Source organism: Hesperophylax consimilis, chromosome 29 (assembly GCF_061612785.1).
Source record: "Hesperophylax consimilis isolate HC1 chromosome 29, BYU_Hcon_1.0, whole genome shotgun sequence".
Taxonomy (NCBI): domain Eukaryota; kingdom Metazoa; phylum Arthropoda; class Insecta; order Trichoptera; family Limnephilidae; genus Hesperophylax; species Hesperophylax consimilis.
Window position 1 is genome coordinate 3,261,262 of NC_142864.1, and position 19,915 is coordinate 3,281,176.

The 19,915-nt window shown below is 32.6% G+C and overlaps 1 protein-coding gene across 3 annotated transcripts in view; it reads left to right on the forward strand.

Annotated features, from left to right (window-relative positions):
- Wnk (Wnk kinase) overlaps nt 1-19,915 on the forward strand; it is a 76,438-nt gene that overhangs the window by 13,273 nt on the left and 43,250 nt on the right. For 2 of the 3 annotated variants that reach the window (XM_089649375.1, XM_089649376.1), the window contains exon 6: nt 18,167-18,275. In XM_089649375.1, the coding sequence (XP_089505501.1) occupies nt 18,167-18,275 (109 nt within the window). Of the gene's footprint in view, nt 1-16,849; nt 16,938-18,166; nt 18,276-19,915 lie in introns of those variants that run through there. The other variant, XM_089649377.1, reaches the window with a different exon arrangement.

Genomic DNA, 19,915 nt, shown 5'->3' on the forward strand with positions numbered 1-19,915 from the left:
TTTATTAGGGAAATTAATAATAATAATAATAATAATAATAAGAATTTATTCCAGAATGTATGCAGGGGTAGTGCAATGCAATACATTCCATATTTGAAATAATATACATAATAAGTAATAAAAATTAATCAGGTCATTCTAAAGACGCGATAAAATCGAGGAGTATTGTTATCTGGTGGTATAACTTTCAGATAAGTGGCCGATAACGCTATCTGAATGTAATTGACATTGTTTATTGTTTATTGTTGTTGTTATACGCCCATAGGGGCTTTTACATAGATTATAAATAAGTTTTACATAAGTTATCGAGTTAGAATTTATACTAAGAGTTATAAAAGTGAAGAATTTTAAAAAAATATACAAGTAGTTTTTGAAGAATATGGCGTAAAGAAACATTTTAAACAACATAATATTTAACAATAACAAAGAACAAAATATAATATAAAACATTACAATAACATATCTAATCGTTAAATCTATTACAATAATTTGTATGATTCCACAAAGTGTTGGTTTAATTTGAATTTAAGATTATAAAGGGAATCATGGAATATATCTATAATACCACCAAACTTGTTGCCCAAATCATGCATCCTATTGGTAAGTGAGTTTGACTGATAGTTGGTTTTATATGTGTCGCAAAAGAATGTTGTATTTTGTCTAGTATTTCTTGTCGGTACATAGAGTTTAATAGCAGCAACGATGGCAGGGCTGTCAATAAGGTTGTTCATGACTCTGTATAATAAAATTAGGTCTGAAATGGTTCTTCTGTCAGACAGCGTAATTAAATTAAGTCCATTCATCAAATTTACATAATTAATGTTTTCTATTGGAATTTTAAGCTTGAAATTTAAGTACCTAAGAAATTTGTGTTGAACCCGTTCTAATTTGTTAGAGTGTACTTTATAGAAAGGAGACCAAATAGGTGAATTATATTCCACTTGGCTTCTAACTAGTGAAATGTAGAGTGTTTTCATGCAATCCAATGACTTAAAATCAGTTAGGGTTCTACAAAGGAAGCCAAGAATCTTTAAAGCCTTATTAGTTATATCATCTATATGCGCTGTGAATGTTAAGTTTGATTCGAATATAACTCCCAAGTCACGAATTTGTGATACTGGTGTTAATTTAACATTATTTAAATTATATTCATGTAAGATATGAGAATGAGTTCTGGAAAATCGTATTACTTGACATTTCTCAATGTTCAAAAATAACATATTTTGTTCGCACCATTTAAAAAATTTATCTAAATTAGCTTGTAAAATTAGGCAATCATATATATTTCGTATTCTTTTAAACAATTTTAGATCATCTGCAAAAAGTAGGACTTGTACATCTTTAAATATGTTTACAATGTCATTAATGAATATTAAGAATAATATTGGGCCAAGGTGGGACCCTTGCGGGACACCACTTGTGGCCTCGAATACATAGGATTCTATAAAATTAATCCTGACACAAAGAACTCTATTACTGAGGTAACTAATAATCCATGTCAATAAACTACCTTTGATGCCTAACAGTCGGAGTTTGGATATAAGAATATGATGTCGAACCTTATCAAATGCTTTACTGAAATCGGTGTATATAGAATCCACTTGTTGTTTCAGACTGAGCGATTCAGATATGTAATTATTGTAGATAGTTAAATTACTTAAGGTAGATCGACCTCTGATAAAGCCATGTTGGTTAGGAACAATAATATTGTTGATAGGTTTTACAATGGTATCTAATACTAATGACTCGAAAAGTTTGGGTAAAGCAGACATAATACAAAAAGTACACATTGTGGTTAACCCTTTCAGACCGTGTGTATATTTGAAAAAACATTTTTTCGCTATAGTGAAAATATAATTGGTTTTTATTTTCCAATTGCTGGTATGACTGGCTTTTTGCACTATTTTTATATTGGATGTTAGCTACTAGTTCAGGCAGTAGCAATTTTTATATTGGATGTTAGCTACTAGTCCATGCGGTAGCAATTTTTATATTGGATGTTAGCTACTAGTTCAGGCGGTAGCAATTTTTATATTGAATGTTAGCTACTAGTTCAGGCAGTAGCAATTTTTATATTGGATGTTAGCTACTAGTTCAGGCGGTAGCAATTTTTATATTGGATGTTAGCTACTAGTTCAGGCGGTAGCAATTTTTATATTGGATGTTAGCTACTAGTTCAGGCGGTAGCAATTTTTATATTGGATGTTAGCTACTAGTTCAGGTGGTAGCAATTTTTATATTGGATGTTAGCTACTAGTTCAGGCGGTAGCAATTTTTATATTGGATGTTAGCTACTAGTTCAGGCGGTAGCAATTTTTATATTGGATGTTAGCTACTAGTTCAGGCGGTAGCAATTTTTATATTGAATGTTAGCTACTAGTTCAGGCAGTAGCAATTTTTATATTGGATGTTAGCTACTAATTTAGGCGGTAGCAAATTTTATATTGGATGTTAGCTACTAATTCAGGCGGTAGCAATTTTTATATTGAATGTTAGCTACTAGTTCAGGCAGTAGCAATTTTTATATTTTAAAAGGTAATTTTTGATTTTTTTAATGTGAATTTTGAAGGTGTAATTAAGGTATACAGTGTAATATTTGTCATTTTATGTGAAACATGCCCTCTGAGACTTAATGTTCTTTGAAATGAATGTGGCGATAACTTCTAAGTTGTTTAACCCTAGATAACTAAACTGTTTTCATTGTTTCATTGTAACTACACTTTCGTCGAGTGAACTACGCAATAAAACACTAGAAATAAATCGAAAATATTTAATTAGATAGGAACTTGTTACATGGCACAAAAGTAAGGTTTATAATGGACAAATTAATATCAAAATATCAGTCTACACAGTGACCACACATGTCAACATTATGTGGACCACAAATAGCCCCTCTACATCTGGTGCAACGGTGTTTGGTCATCCTCTGGGCCTTGGATGGACACAGGTAGCAAATTTTATGCACGTTTGACGTAGATGGAACCGGAGCTTCTATCGTTGTAGATTCGCCAACATTAACAATAAATATCAGAATATATGAATGCTCGAATTTCGTCGAGTAGCGCGTCGTCGCCTCGACGACCGATTAGTTATCTAGGGTTAAAAAATATATATTCATGTAACTCTACCAATTGTCAACAAGCATCAAATATGTTCTACCACTGCTGTTTTTAATTCAGGTCCGAAAGGGTTAACATTTGCTTTAATTATTTTTACTCTTGGAAGATGATGTTTCTATAATGACGCATGTAACGCAGTTGTACATAATCACATCCACACTAAATCTTCTAATCTTATACACAAGCAGTCCATGAACATTCCTGCTGTCAGACGATTGTTTGAATTAATAATGAACCAAACCTAAAATGCGTCACTTTCATAGATACATATTACGAGCCAATCAGGGAAAGGGGAACAAACCAACTTGCGCGGAGCTGTTATTGAATCTGATAGTATACAGGCCACTCGCATCGTAATATCACCATTCGGTCCTCTAAAATAAAATCTGTTTACGAATTACAGTTAGTTCTTTTTACAATGGCGCGCAAATTGCTGGTTACGTAAAAAACTATGTGTCCCAAATCGGGTAAACAAAAATTAATATTTTATTACACTATTTAGTTCGACACTTTTACAAATGTGTTATTTTGCCACCTCCCTCAATTTTAGCGTCACTACGCCAGGCGATTCATTTAAGAACGAACATTCAGATCTTCTGCAGAAAAGTCCCATGTCATCATCAATAGAAAAAGAAATAATAATTCTTTCCAGTTTTCCTCAAATATTTATACTGGAATCCATTAATAAAATCCTAAAAATAGCCAAAATGAATAATTCATATTTCACGCCGCTATCGTAACAATCAACTTTAAAAATCATTTCTTAATTTTTACCATATGAACGAGATAAAAGTGAAGGTACAGTTTTCTTACGAATTCCCCAAGCAAAACGAATGTGTTTTTAGAAATATCGAATTCTCTCAATTTTACTATGATTAGAGTAAAAATGTGGTTAGCATTTTTGACAACATTTTTCAAGTTTGATATTAAAATTTTATTATTTAGTAATACTAATGTTTATTTTAAATGCATACACCGGTAAGATAATTTTATCTAGTTTCTAAAACAGTATTTGTTTTTACGGAAAATTAAAAAATAAGTTGTCTAAAGCGCATTTACACCGAAAACATTGCAAACTGAACAAAAGTGATAAAAGTACTGAAGAATTTGTTTATCATTTTGAGTACAAAAATATTTATTTTGGTTTGAACCTACCTCAATAAAGCTACCTCAGTAAACCTTATCTCTTTGTTTACAATCTGACAATAGTAGTTCAAAGTTCACAAACAATTTAACTGCTAAATTGGTTACTTGTGCCCAAGTAACTTGAGTTTAGTAATTCAGAGTGGGTTGGGAACAAAAGTACACATAATTGGCGTATTATATTCTGAGTTGTCCTTTGTGAGAGGAAATGGTTTAGATTATGGTAATTTCTAAGTGGAATGGTCAATGTTATGAAACAATTCAAACTAAGTTGTGTGTGGAACAATGGGCTGATTTTTTATATATTTTTTCTTTAACCACTCAAGCAATATATAATGATATTTTCCTTGTGATTTGAACGACACAGTCAATTAAAACACAATATTTAAATACTGAAGACAATATTAGTGATTTTTTCAAACGAAAATCTGAAACAGAAAAATCAGAAAAGGAAACGGTCACATCTGGGACTCGAACCCAGGACCCTTGTCTTTCCGGGACAATGCTCTACCAACTGCGCTAATGGGACCATAGGGTCCCATTAGCGCAGTTGGTAGAGCATTGTCCCGGAAAGACAAGGGTCCTGGGTTCGAGTCCCAGATGTGACCGTTTCCTTTTCTGATTTTTCTGTTTCAGATTTTCGTTTGAAAAAATCACTAATATTGTCTTCAGTATTTAAATATTATAATTTGAGGTTTTACTCAATAAGTTATTCCGAAAAATAATAAAACACAATAGTTTCTCTGTAAGGAAGAAAGAGGTTTATTTTTTTAATCTCACAATATTTTCATAAAGAAAAGCATTCATTAACAAAACATTACCTGTAAGGAAGAAACGACATTTAATGTTATTAATTGTTATGTCAATTCCTTAATCACAATCACGATAGCAATTACAAATTAAGTAATTATTCCCATCAATCTGCCTTGTCGCAACCCATAGATTATTTTTACTATGTCTTAAACCATAGATTACGAAATATCGAGTCGACTGTGTAGGTACTGTGGCGCACATCCAGCCAGTGACAGTCCACGACACACACAGCCACAATGACGAGACAAGCTCGGCATTGCCTTGAATTAAAGAAAATTAATATTTTTCTTTACATATATATATATGTTTTGGTTAAGGTTTTCACGGGTGTAAGATGTAGAATAATTTTCTCGATTTACCCGCGTAACGTAGTCCTTAAAAGGAATTTTTAATTCCTGACGTTTCGCATACCGCTTGATATTGCCACCCCCTCTACCGTCAAATCACTCACAACACGCATACTTCGTCCTAGACATAAGCATTGATAAGCACCCACTTGTATCTTGACTTCTGGATAGAACAGACACGCGAAAGCGTTCAGTTTGAGACAAAATTCAAGACATAAGGCTTCTGAAGATGGACAGTGAGATATGTCCGAAATGTCAGGAATTAAAAAGTCCTTTTAAGGACTATGTTACGCGGGTAAACCGAGAAAATTATTCTACGTATATAAAGGGTTTTCCAATAAGAGGTGTTATTTTGAATAGCCCGCTATATCGGTAGATGTTACTTTTGAAGCTGTCATTTTTTGACGTTTGACAAGTATAAACTCGCCATTAATTAAAATGGATCGATACACGCTTCAACAACGCATTGAAATTATTAAAATTCACTATTATTAATTATTAGAATTCCATCGAAAAATCATCTTGAGTGATGAGGCCCATTTCCACCTCGGTGGTTTCGTCAACAAGCAAAATTGTCACATCTGGGGATCGGAAAACTCAAGAGTTATTGTTGAAAAGCGCCTCTATCCTCAACGTGTGACTGTTTGGTGCGGTTTATGGTCCGGCGGAGTCATTGGACCTTCCTTTTTGGAAAATGAGGCTGGAGCAACAATTACGGTGAATGGATTGCGCTATCGAGAGATGATTAATGTTTTTTTATGGCCGGAATTGGATGGTATTGATCTGGACGTTTACTTTCAACAAGATGGCGCTACGTGCCACACAAGCAACGAAACCATTGATCTTTTACGATTGAATATCAAAATAACACCTCTTATTGAAAAACCCTGTATATATATTTACCATATTATTTAATTAAAACCATTTCACAAAATATTCGTATTTAAACGTATGAAACTGTTTACTGCGGGTTAAAGCCAATAAATTCACAAGGATTTTAACGTTTTTCTCATATTTTAAGTTCTATAAATTTGGCACATTATGGCAAGCGATCGCTCAAAACTTTTTTGCAAACTTGAGTTGTTAGACATACCTTTTTTTAATTTTTTACAATGTCAAGTTTAATTTGTAGAACTCCATTATAATTTAAAATTTTTCTTTTATTATTCAACTAGCTAACTAGCTGACGATTACCCGGCGTTGCTGGGGGTTATCCTTAAAGGATAGAAATATACCATCGCAGACTTTTCTGTAGGCCTTTTTAATATATATAATTCCGTAGTACATTATTTTGATGTATCTCGACGTAAATCGACTGAAACGAAAGATAAATCAACATTTTGTTTCCCGACTTTTCTCTTCCATTTCTCTTTCCCACTGTCTTCCATCAGATGGGACTCTTGTGTCGTATTTACATTTAACCCCTGGGGTCTTTTGAGATTCTGTTGTCAACTTACTTTAAAAGATTTGTCAGTTTCGTGACCTATTTATAAATATTCCCGTTAGACTGATTTTCAAATAGATTCCCTATTTTTTTACATATCTAAAAATAAAAACTATTTTTGAAAGCAGATAAACGAAAGATTCAAATTTCAATAATACTAAGGACGGGTTGTTTCAGAGATTTTAACAATTAGTCAAATTTCAAAGTTAATTTTCAAGTTCTGTGAAAGATTTTTTCAAGTTCTGTTTTTATTTCAGTTCTTTCAAGCAACTAACCTATAATGATATAATAACAGAACTTGAATAGGACTTTCACAGAACCCGAATTCTGCAAAACAACCCATTCTTACTGACATATGCAATTAAAATTTTGATTTAAAAAATAGAGGAATATTTTTACAATTGTTTTGTCACTTACTGATTACTGTCACTTACTGTAAAATTACTAATTTATACAAAACCAAAAACATATTTAGTTACAAAAATGTATCATAAAGGTTATTGTCACTTTTTTTTCACTTCATATAAAAATAATTAATAAAAAATTCACAAAGTTTGACAAATCTTTCGCAAAAATGCAAGCAATGGTAGTCGATGACTTTTTGGAATATATTATGATTATTTTTAAATGTCTATGGTAAATTTTTTAATGAAAATACATAGTGTGGTGTTGCCACTTTCTAACACTGCACTTTCTAACATACTTTCTAATATATATCTCACAGTAATACATAAGGAGATTCTCGTTGTTATCTAACCTATACAAAGTGTTTTATTTTTAAATTTTAAATGTGCCTATTAACCGTGTATCTGTTTATTGTATATTTCCCAAATCTACAATATGAAAGGCATTTCTAGTGTTAATCTTTGTTCTATGTGTGAAAGTATTCTTTTTATATACATAAAAAAATAATTTACACTCTGACTTTTGTATATATAATACATAATAATAATTATAATATAGAGGTATATTGCTATATGTTCGAAATGAATTCACATTTCAACAGAAAACAATAGAAACAAATCATTTTGAATGTGTGCTTGGCTCTATGACACTTCCAAACAAGAGTATTTTAAACATCATAGCAATATACCGCCCCCCCAACTCTAGCCAACCACAATTTCTTAATGAAATATCTGCCATTCTGCATACTATAAGCCCCAAAGAAAATGTTTTACTTATAGGAGATATTAATCTAGACTTGTTAAATTGTCAAAACCCTATTATTATGGCATATGAAAATATAATGTCGGATAATTATTTAATCAAATGTATTTGTGACGTAACTAGAGAAGCAGTTTTAGCAGGAAAAGTTACTCGTACTTGTTTAGACCACATATTTGTCCGATTTAACAGTGGATGTAAACAAAGCGATTCTCTTTCCTCATGTGTATGTAATAATATTACTATAGCGGATCACTTTTTAACTGCAGTTAATATTAAATATAGTGCAAGGAAAGAAGCCCCAGAACACGGGGAAAGAATTTCGTTTTTATCGCAAAACAAAATCGACAAAAACATTCATAATTTTAAGTGGCACTCCTTGCTTGAGGAACAAGATTGCAATATACTATATAGTAAAATTAAAAACAACTTTAAGAATTTGTATGAACAGAGTAAAATCGTTATGAATTATAAACCCAAAAAAAGACCTCTGTCAATAAAACCTTGGATAACTTCTAATATCTTAGAAAACATAAAAAAAAAAGATTCATTGTACAGAAGGTGGAAGAATTTTCCTAGCAATCAATTCTTTGAATTGGAATATAAAACTTTCAGAAATAAGGTGACAAAAGAAATTATTAAATGTAAGTCTACCTTTTTTAACAATAAATTCAAAAATTATTTTGGAAATACAAAAAAAACTTGGGATGAAATAAATAAATTATTAGGACGCAAGTCCAAAAGTAGTTGTGACGAAATAATCTCGAAATATATGTTAAATACGAATAATGAAGAAACCGTAGCAGATAAGTTTGTTGAATATTTTACCAATAGTGTTAGCTCTATGATACATAAATGTGATTATTTAGCATCGACCGTCAGGCCGAATGAAGTGCAACATAGTATGTACCTACCCAGAGCTACCTGCCAAGAAATCAATATTATTGTTAGCAAATTAAACAATTCAAAGTCACCGGGGATTGACAACATTCGAATGTTTGACATTAAGACACATATTAATATTTTAGGGCCTGTTATAACACACTTTATCAATTTAATTTTATCGCAAGCAGTAATACCAGATGAACTAAAAAGTAGCATCATTAGGCCAATTTACAAAGGGGGCAAACATACAGATATTCAAAATTATAGGCCAATAAGCATATTGCCAGCCCTAGAAAAAATACTTGAAAAATACATTTCCATAAAACTTAATAAATATCTAGAATCTTTCTCTTTGTTGGATCCCAACCAATATGGATTTCAAAAGAAAAAAAGTACGGAAATGCTGCTTCAGGAATTTTCAAATCACATAAATTATGAATTAAATCTAAAAAAACAAGTTTTGGTTTTATTCATAGATAACTCTAAGGCATTTGATACCATTGATACAAATAAACTATTAGAAACACTGGAGGCAATAGGAATTAGAGGAAAGCTGCTAGTTTTATTAAAAAATTTACTAACTGATCGACAAATAAGAGTAAAAATTCTTAAAAAATTTAGCAAAAGAAAATATATCTCAACAGGTGTTGCACAGGGGTCAATTCTAGGGCCAACCCTTTATATTATTTATGTCTCAATTATGAGAAAATTGTTTTCATTTGCTAAACATTTTGTATATGCAGACGATACGGCGCTCGTAATATCGCACGAAGATCTGGTTACTGCAATGAACCTTTTGCAACATGATTTTATTGCCCTACTGAAATGGTCGCATGATGCAGGCCTCTTTATAAACGCCAAAAAAACTAAAATTATGCACATCAGATCTCCACACGCTAGATGTAATGTAATTCCTTCATTATATACACACACATTTGACTGCATACATAAAAATGTTGCACAGCCCTGTTCATGTGAAACCATTGATTTTGTCAAAAGTTATGTATATTTGGGTGTTACTATTGACTGCTACATGAAATGGGATGTACAAATTGCTAATGTTTGTAAACGTCTACGAGCTATTGTGGGTAGGATTTATAAAATAAAATATTTCGTGCCTATAAGTACTTTAAAGTTAATCTACTTATCTCTGGCTGAATCCACTATACGTTATGGAATTACTTCTTGGGGACATTCTTGTAAAACTAATATAAGCTATATACAAACATTACAAAACTCCATTATAAAATTGTTAATCCATAAATATGACAATCAACACAGAAGTAACATTAAATTAATATACAAGTCTCTGAATATTTTACCTGTCAGAGGATTATTGTTTTATAATATTGTAAGTCAACATGTTATATTGTCTGATTCATTGTATAGGGAAAGAGTTTGCCATAAACATAACACAAGATTCACTCAAAATGAAGGACTGGTAGTTCCGAAATGTACTAATAAATATGGTGAAAGAACTTTAAACTATATAGTACCCAAAATGTTTAACTTATTACCAATGACAATTAAAAATAATAACATGTATACTGCTAATGTTAAATATAATCTAAGGAAATGGTTATTGGATAATAATGATCTATACTGATGCCCCTGAAATGGAATTCATATTCTTAGAAAATGGAAAAACAATTATTTTGTAATACCTGACTACCTACCTCTATTTATGAAACTATTGATGTACTTGTTGATAATACTAATTTGTTCATACATTTATTTTTACTTGCTTATTTTATAAGGCTTTTATGTTTTATGTTGATAATACTAATTTGTTCATACATTTATTTTTACTTGCTTATTATATAAGGCTTTTATGCTGCTATTTAAACTTTTCTGCAATGTAACCAATTTATGTAATTATGTATCGTTCAAATTGTATCTTATGAATGTATAAATGTTGTCTCTATGTCCCTGCTGACAAACTACATAAGTAGTTTAGCGGGTTTAATTGTGAATAAATAAAAAAAAATAAAAAATAATAATAATTGACAATTTGTTTAGTTTAGCAATTATTTTACTATTTATAGAGCAGAGACGGCTTACAAGTAGTTCCCATGAGCACTTAGGCCATAGGCCCATTGTGCTATCTCCCATTTTACCTCAATCCTTTAACAACAACCCAGTCTCTTTTATAGAGTTCACCAGGGTTGTTATTGGGTATGCGGCTATGTCTTCTGGTTCCACAATGTGTCTTCCCAGGTCTCATCTCTCCTCTCCAATCCCCCTTGGTTCCCTGAAGGGTCCACAAGGGAAGAGAGCCTCATCTCTCCTCCCCACTCCCCTTTGGTTCCTACTCCCCTTTGGTTCCCACTTCCCTTTGGTTCCCACTCCCCTTTGGTTCCGTGAAGGTCCCACAAGGCAAGAGTTCACGGAGGTGGCCTCATCTCTCCTCTCCACTCCTCCTTGGTTCCCTAAAGGTCCCACGAGGGAAGAGGGCCTCATCTCTTCTCTCCATTCCTCCTTGGTTCCCCGAAGGCCCCATGGGGGAAGAGTCCACTTCTCCTTGGTTCCCTGCAATAATAATTGCTAAACTAAACAAATTCCCACAACAATAAATAATCATCAACATAATCGCAACCGCTCAAATAATATATGTATCGTCCTTTTCATTGGTTGAAAGTATTGGCTATGTACTATAAATAATAATTTTGAATTGCGAACAATAATAAACCATGTTCTATATATAGCTCTGCCGTTCTGATGGCACAATACTGTCTTCCCTGTGCTGGGATTGGCATTTAAATAAAACTACCATTGACATGGGATGCACTATGTGACCCTAACTAACTAGCAAGACAACTCTGTCACACACTCGTTGCTTCATTCACATTCATACATGCCCTTCTGTTATTCTGACTCAAGTATTTGATGCCATGTCTTTGGGTGTTCCTGATTTCTTCTATCAATCACTTTCACGTCATGAATTCTCCTAACATTCTTGTGTTCGTTTACCCATTCTCATATTCAAACCATCTAAGCGACTCTTTCTTAAACTCTTGAATGTTTATCGCTTTCCTGTCAGCGTCTTTTTATGTCGACCGAACTCGGCGATCGCACACCGGTAAACGTTCTAATATCATCCGTACTGGATTTCTTTCCTTTCTTTAAAAAGACCTCCACACAGCATCCCCAAAGATGACATTGGCCTCCTGTGTGCCTCCTTCGTTCTTCTTTAGCCAACCTTTCGGACAGCTCTACAGTGTCCATCATTAATTATAGCACTTAATTAAAACCTGCCATTACTTTGGATTTGTTCCTGAACTCCTGGTAAGACCCAAAACGCATTGAGCTCATTCCAGCAATCGAAATCCACAAAAACTCCAGATCTTAATAGTTCTTGGTATCATATACTTGACAGCTACACCAAAACTAAACGCCGAAGACCACATTAATTTGAGCCAATTATACAAAAGTAAGAGAATTGACGCACGCAACACGGTATCACTTCTTCTTACATATACTTATCACAAGCCCTGATGGTTGACACCATAATAATGTCCGAAACGTTGGCTAAAGAAGTAGGAAGCACAACATGGCATAATACCCCAAAAATAAATCACTATAATACTTTGGGTCGGGAAAATCTTCAATCATACCGAATAACATACCTAACTTAACCTGAAGTAACCTAACTTAACCTAAAGTAACCTAACTTAACCTAAAGTAACCTAACTTAACCTAAAGTAACCCAACTTAACCTAAAGTAACCCAACTTAACCTAAAGTAACCTAACCTAACCTAACCCAATCTATTATTGTATCGTGTTCTATTTTGTCATTGTTTTGTTTTATCCGGTTATTAAATTCAATTACATGTATGTAGATAATATTATATGAAGTATATTTTAACTGTACTTACACACTGGAACAAGGCCCAAATAAATATACCGTATTATTTAAAATTATGTTTACCTCTCAGACCTCTTTGACCGTTATTTGTTTTAAATATGCTGTCAAAAAGTCGGAGAATTTTGTGCGTATTTCCGCTTCGCAATAAAATCCAAGTAAATGGGATATTTTTGAACTTATCTGAAAAATAAAAACTGTTTTTAAAAGGTGATAAGATAAAACTTCAAATTGTATTATTAGAAATAATAATATAATTTTTTTAATATTAAAATTAGGAAATCAAACATAATATATTTTTTAAATGTCTACCTTACGTTTTGTTTGTCTAAACACTGAATTAAAATCACTGATAACAAAAAAAAATCCTTATTTTATTAGACAAAAATATTATAAACATTATTGCTGTGTCACTTTTTTGTCGTTTCATATAAAAATAATTAGTAAAAAAATCGCAAAGATTCATTAATTTTTTTCAAGTTGTGGTCGAAACCTTTGTTTTCATAGGGGTGTATATTTTAATTCTTCCATAGTTAACTTCTAGATTTGAATATAAAGCATGGTGTTTTATTTTTTAATACTGTTAACCACTCAGAACATTAGAACGTCAAAAGACGTAAATACGATAATAGCGGTCGAGACATTAGAACGTCTTTTCACGTAAACGCGCGAGATTTTACAAAAATCGATTTATTTCCATCACTAGTATACGGATTGCCATGATTTAAAAAACAGAGTATCGATAATGAATACCGCTACGCGTCTGTATTCAAGAATATCTATGGAATGTAGAGGTGCATTATCTAAGTCGATTGGATCTGTCATCTTGTTTGTTCATAATTTATTGCGTTTCTAAATAATTTATTAAAAATATTTTAGTTTGGACGGTTAATATTTTGAGGTGACTAATAGTTTTTAATTATATTTCTTCAATATATAAAGTGTTATTTCTTTATGATACTCAGAAAAAAGTACATTTTTCACAGCTTTGAAATAATGGTCAGCGATTTTTACATATTTTTGACGTTTTCAGAAAATGTATATTTAGAAACGCAAATATTTACGTATAACAAAACAATACGATAGTGAATTTCATAATCTTTCCAAAACATTTTTTAGAATGAGGCTACGTTTCCCAAAACGTGAGTTATGAAGCTTTTAACAAAACTCGTGAATAACACAAAAATTTTCACGTTTTGACAGTTCGCAAAGGAACACAAAGTAAATAAAAGTCTTTTTCTGAGAGGTTAAGTCATATTTATAACCCTGACAGTAAGGGAGACAACGATTTCTACTTTGACAAATTAGTCCGAGGAGTTAAATAAATTATTTTTGAAAAGTCCAATATAAATTTTTAATAAACATATTTATTTGTATGTGCTGATTTTTTAACCCGCAAACCAAGGTTCCAGAGCCAAGGAATTTGTTGCTCATTGAGTCATTTTCAGCGATGTGATGACCCACTTGTTGGAGCTATTTCATTGCACGTACCTCAAATAATGGCCGATGTGATTATTCAATTTAGTCCTTCCAATGTGAAATGTATGAAGGAGCACTTCGTAACAGGATTTCAGGATGTTTTGTGGTGCCTGTCAAACGAATTTACAGTTTTAAACTCATAATAATAACATTACAATATAAATAATGCTATAAAAAAATATTTGAAAATTAAATTTATTAATTAATAAAAATAATAGTGTTTTAAAATAAGTATGAAAATTTAATTCAATGTAATTTTTTGTGGTAAAATAAAATATCACAATTTCATTTAAATATGATTTTGTGTTTAGATTTTTTGTGGTGAAATAAAATATCACAATTTGATTAAAATATGATTTTGTGGTGAAATAAAATATCATAATTTGATTAAAATATGATGTTGTGTTTAGTTTTTTTTGTGGTCAAATAAAATATCACATTTTGATTAAAATATGATTTTGTGTTTAGTTTTTTGAGGTGAAATAAAATATCAGAATTTCATTTGAAATATGATTAAAATATAATTAAATATCATAATTTGATTAAAATATGATGTTTATTCTCGTGGTGCTATTTTCTATTGAAGATTGTTAATCATCAATTGATTTCAAATTACTATATCGTTATACATGGTGTCTGGAAACTTGTAGTACAAGTGGGATATTGGTGAATCAATTAGAGTATTTCGATTTTAATTTTTTTTTAACCATTTCTTAAACTAAAAGGTAACCGAATATTATTAACAAGCAACCGATTTTCGCAAAAAAATTTCATTTTCGGTCTCAATTTACTCAAAAACGAAAGCTTGAATAAAAAAAAGTTGTAACACAAAATCGACTCCAAATGTGATGTAGATTCACCAGTTTCCCATTTGTATTACGAGTTTCCGGACACCGTGTAAGATGTGAAAATATCTTTGAAATAATAGCGAAATTCTCAAATACCTATATATTTTTGAATTCACTTCAGAATATTTTTTATCAAATGAAAAGTTATCCGCGTCTGTCTGTTTGTACGCTTAGTTCTTCTAAACTATGCAACGGATTTTGATAGGGTTTTCACTATCATTTAGAGAATTTTTTCCGGAAGGTTTATGTATATAATACAAGCATATTATATTTGTAGAAAGTAGAAAAAGTTCAATATTTTCGGGTGCTTACATTGCTAACGCTGGCTAAACCTTATGAGATACATCAAAATAATATACTACGGAATTGTTTAGCTTAAAAAGGCCTACAGAAAAGTCCATGATGGTATATGTCTATCTCCTAAGGATAACCCCCAGCAACGTCGGGTACATATTGGCTAGTTATTTTTTATTATATACAGGGTTTTTCAATAAGAGGTTATTTTGAATAGCCCGCTATTTCGGTAGATGTTATTTTTGAAGCTGTCATTTTTTGACATTTGACAAGTAGAAACTACGCCATTAATAAAAATGAACGATACACGCTTCAACAACGCATTGAAATTATTAAAGTTCACTTTAGTGAATCAAATGCAAATCATCTTGAGTGATGAGGCCCATTTCCACCTCGGTGGCTACGTCAACAAGCAAAATTGTCGCATCTGGGGCTCGAAAAACCCAAGAGTTATTGTTGAAAAGCCTCTCTATCCTCGACGTGTGACTGTTTGGTGCAGTTTATGGTCCAGCGGAGTCATTGGACCTTACTTTCGAAAATGAGGCTGGAGCAACATTTACGGTGAATGGATTGCGCTATCGAGAGATGATTAATAATTTTGTATGGCCGGAATTGGATGGTATTGATCTGGACAGCGTTTACTTTCAACAAGACGGCGCTACGTGCCACACAAGCAACGAAACCATTGATCTTTTACGATTGAATATAAAAATAACACCTCATCTTAAATCTTTTAAAGTTCTTTATGGATTGTTGCGTTCAAATCATTCCAACGTTGCATTCGATTTCGTGTGTGTTTTTACATACCTATTTTATATAGATGTCACCTATGACAGGTAAAAACATGCTTTTTTGTCACAGGTGACAATAAAGTTTTTTGAAAAACTGCTGCGTTGGACGTAAAAGCAACACGCGCTATTGTTTCTCTGTCTGCACAGACTGACTGAGCCACAGCAAAGCGTGGCGGGGTACAGCTAGTTATAAATAAACCACATGAAGGGCAAAATAGCTACCACACACTTTAATAGGTACCACAATTTAATTATTTAATTATCTAAATGAATTACAAATAAATTAAAAAACAAATTGTGAATTTAAGTATTTATGACACATTTTTTTCTCAACATATCAGTTTGACACTTGTGACGTGTGTTTCCTAAATTCTGTTTAAAAATGTCATAATATAAGTGAAAATTGTAAAATTATTCATAAATCAAGCCATTTCTACCAATATTGAGATAAGATTTTTTCCATATATTTGATTAATCTGTTTTTAAAATGAGGCGCTAATATTTGAGATAAAAACACTTTTATAATAACAACAAATGTTTTAAAGTTGTCAGTCTTCGTCTTACATTTAATAAAGTTGAAATGAATGTGTTTTTGTTGATTTTATATCAGTTTCAATGGTGGATAAATGTGCATTGTATTTGAATAGTGTTACGGATGAATTTAATATACAAAACAAGTTATAATGTGACGTTTGAGTGATGTTTTTAAGGTGTACTTTCTGTGACCATCCTATTGCGTTTTCCAAGGTAAACAAAGTAAACAATTATAACATTTTGAATTAGCAGGTTCTCACATAGTCGAGATTCGTGTGAAATCTAGTGTACTTTATAATATAAATTTATAATCTGTCCAAATATGTTTCTGAAAAAATTAAAAATTCTCTTAACCTCATTCTCAACTGGAATAATAAACATTGTTTTGTTTCCTACATGAATAAATTCACTTAACCTCATTCTCAATTTGAATAACGGAGTATGTTTTCTTTCCTACTTGAATAAATTCACTTCTAATAATTCGAATAACAGACTATGTTTTGTTTCCTACTTGAATAAAATCACTTCTAAAAATTCTCAATTCGAATAACAGACTATGTTTTGTTTCCTACTTGAATAAATTCACTTAACCTCATTCTCAATTCGAATAACGGACTATTTTTTGTTTCCTACTTGAATAAATTCACTTAACCTCATTCTCAATTCGAATAATGGACTATGTTTTGTTTCCTACTTGAATAAATTCAATAATAACGATTGCCCCAAGTAACCATACAGAAAATAAACTTTGTTTATGATTTGTATTACAAATGATTTAAAAACACCTTACGTAAATAAAATATAATAATGTTATTTACACAATGTTAATCTTATTTTTAAGTTCTGCAAGCATTTTATTTTTGTGGCAGCTGTTTCGGTGTTTAAAGCCTTTAATAGCCTCTTTAACAGCGAACTTTGTGTCTTTGAACTTCTTGAACACCGAAACAGCTGTCATAATAATAAAACAAAAATACTCGCAAAACTTAATAATAATAATATAGTGCAAATAAACTCAACAAGAGATTCTTACCAACGTGAATAAACTCAACAAAATACGATTTCAGATTTTCACGGCCAAAAGTATTTTTGTTATTTGTTTTTGGGGTGTTATGCCGTGTTGCGCTAACTCCTTCTTTAGCCAGCGTTTCGTACAGCATTGCAGTGTCCATCATCAGGGCATATGTTGGCTAAAGAAGGAGTTAGCACAACACGGCATAACACCCCAAAAACAAATAACAAAAATCAACAAAATACGGTTACCAACTTGAATAAACTCGACAAAAGATTCTCACCAAGATGAATAAACTTGTCAAATGATTGTTACCAACGAGAATAAACTCAACAAAATACTGTTACCAACTTGAATAAACTTAATAAAGGACTGTTACCAACATGAATAATGTCAACAAAATCCAACACAACTAAAGTCAATGTTGTTTTAGGAGGAGAACATCGAGATAGAGGAGAAGGGACTGCAAGGGGCTCATTCCCCTGCCCCGGTGGAAGCCACCACCGCAGAAGCGGGGCAAGCGGATCCCATCGACTTTAAAGGTACCTACTCTGTAATATAGACATTTGCATGCTTACACAATCATCAAAAAATAAATAAAAAAATAACATTTTTTTTAATGAATTTTATTTACTAGAGGTGTTATTTTGAATAGCCCGCTATTTCGGTAGATGTTACTTTTGAAGCTGTCATTAATATAAATGGAATGATACACGCTTCAACAACGCATTGAAATTATTAAAATTCACTTGAGTGAATCAAATGCAAATCATCTTGTGTGATGAGGCCCATTTCCACCTCAGTGGCTTCGTCAACAAGCAAAATTGTCGCATTTGGGGCTCGGAAAACTCAAGAGTTATTGTTGAAAAACCTCTATCCTCAACGTGTGACTGTTTGGTGCGGTTTATGGTCCGGCGGAGTCGTTGGACCTTACTTTTTCGAAAATGAGGCTGGAGCAACAGTTATGGTGAATGGATTGCGCTATCGAGAGATGATTAATGATTTTTTATGGCCGGAATTGGATGGTATTGATCTGGACAACGTTTACTTTCAACAAGACGGCGCTACGTGCCACACAAGCAACGAAACCATTGATCTTTTACGGGAAAAGTTTCCGGACCGTGTTATCTCTCGAAGAGGTGATCACAATTGGCCACTGAGATCTTGTGATTTAACACCTTGCGACTTCTTCCTTTGGGGCCACGTGAAAGAGAAGGTCTACGCCAACAGCCCAGCGTCGATTCCAGACCTAAAAGATGGAATTCGTGAGGCTATCGAGGACATAAGGCAGCCACCTTGCGATTTGGTTACGGAAAATTTCATGAAAAGGATATGGTCCTGTAGGCTTGGTCGTGGTGGTCATTTGACTGATGTTATTTTTCACTATTAACGACATACCTTCCTCTTTATAATGAAATAAACATTCGATCATTTATATTAAAAAATGGCATTTTTCTTTGAATATCAAAATAACACCTCTTATTGGAAAACCCTGTATATTATGGTGCATAGTGTGGGCCAAGAAATAATTTATTTATTTTTTTAACATTCGAAACACTGCGCAGTACTGACATCGCGTTATGTCAGCCGATATGAGATTGGGAGATGGGAGGGGGTGGTACCTTGTTTTAAATCATCGCAGTTGTCTTTTGTCTCGCTTTCACATAACATAAATCGTATTTATTTTCACCCAAGTATATTTGGAAGTGGTCCTTTCTGCAGGTAAAGTTCACACATAATAGCCACCCGAGTATACTCTGTCGTAGGAGTAGCAGCTTGCCACACCAAAATACATATTGAAAGGTGGGTCAAATCCCGGCACTGGGAGGAATGGGAAAGGGCACTCGGAATGAGGCAATCCAAAGTACTCATAAACGGACCAGAAAACTATTCAATGTGGACAGAAACTCGCTGAGGGAACTGGTAGGACTACTAATGGGACACTGCCATCTCAGGAGACACATTCAGTTGTTGGGTGGAAAACACCAATAGATGCAGGAAATGTGCAGAGGATGAAAAGACTCCAATTCACCTTTAGTGCCAATGTCCCGCTCTGTTAGGAACAAGGCTCAGATACCTGGGAAGACACATTGTAGAACCAGAAGACATAGCCACATATCTAAAGACAACCCTGGTGAACTTTATAAAACGGACCGGATTACTGTTAAAAGAATGAGGTCAA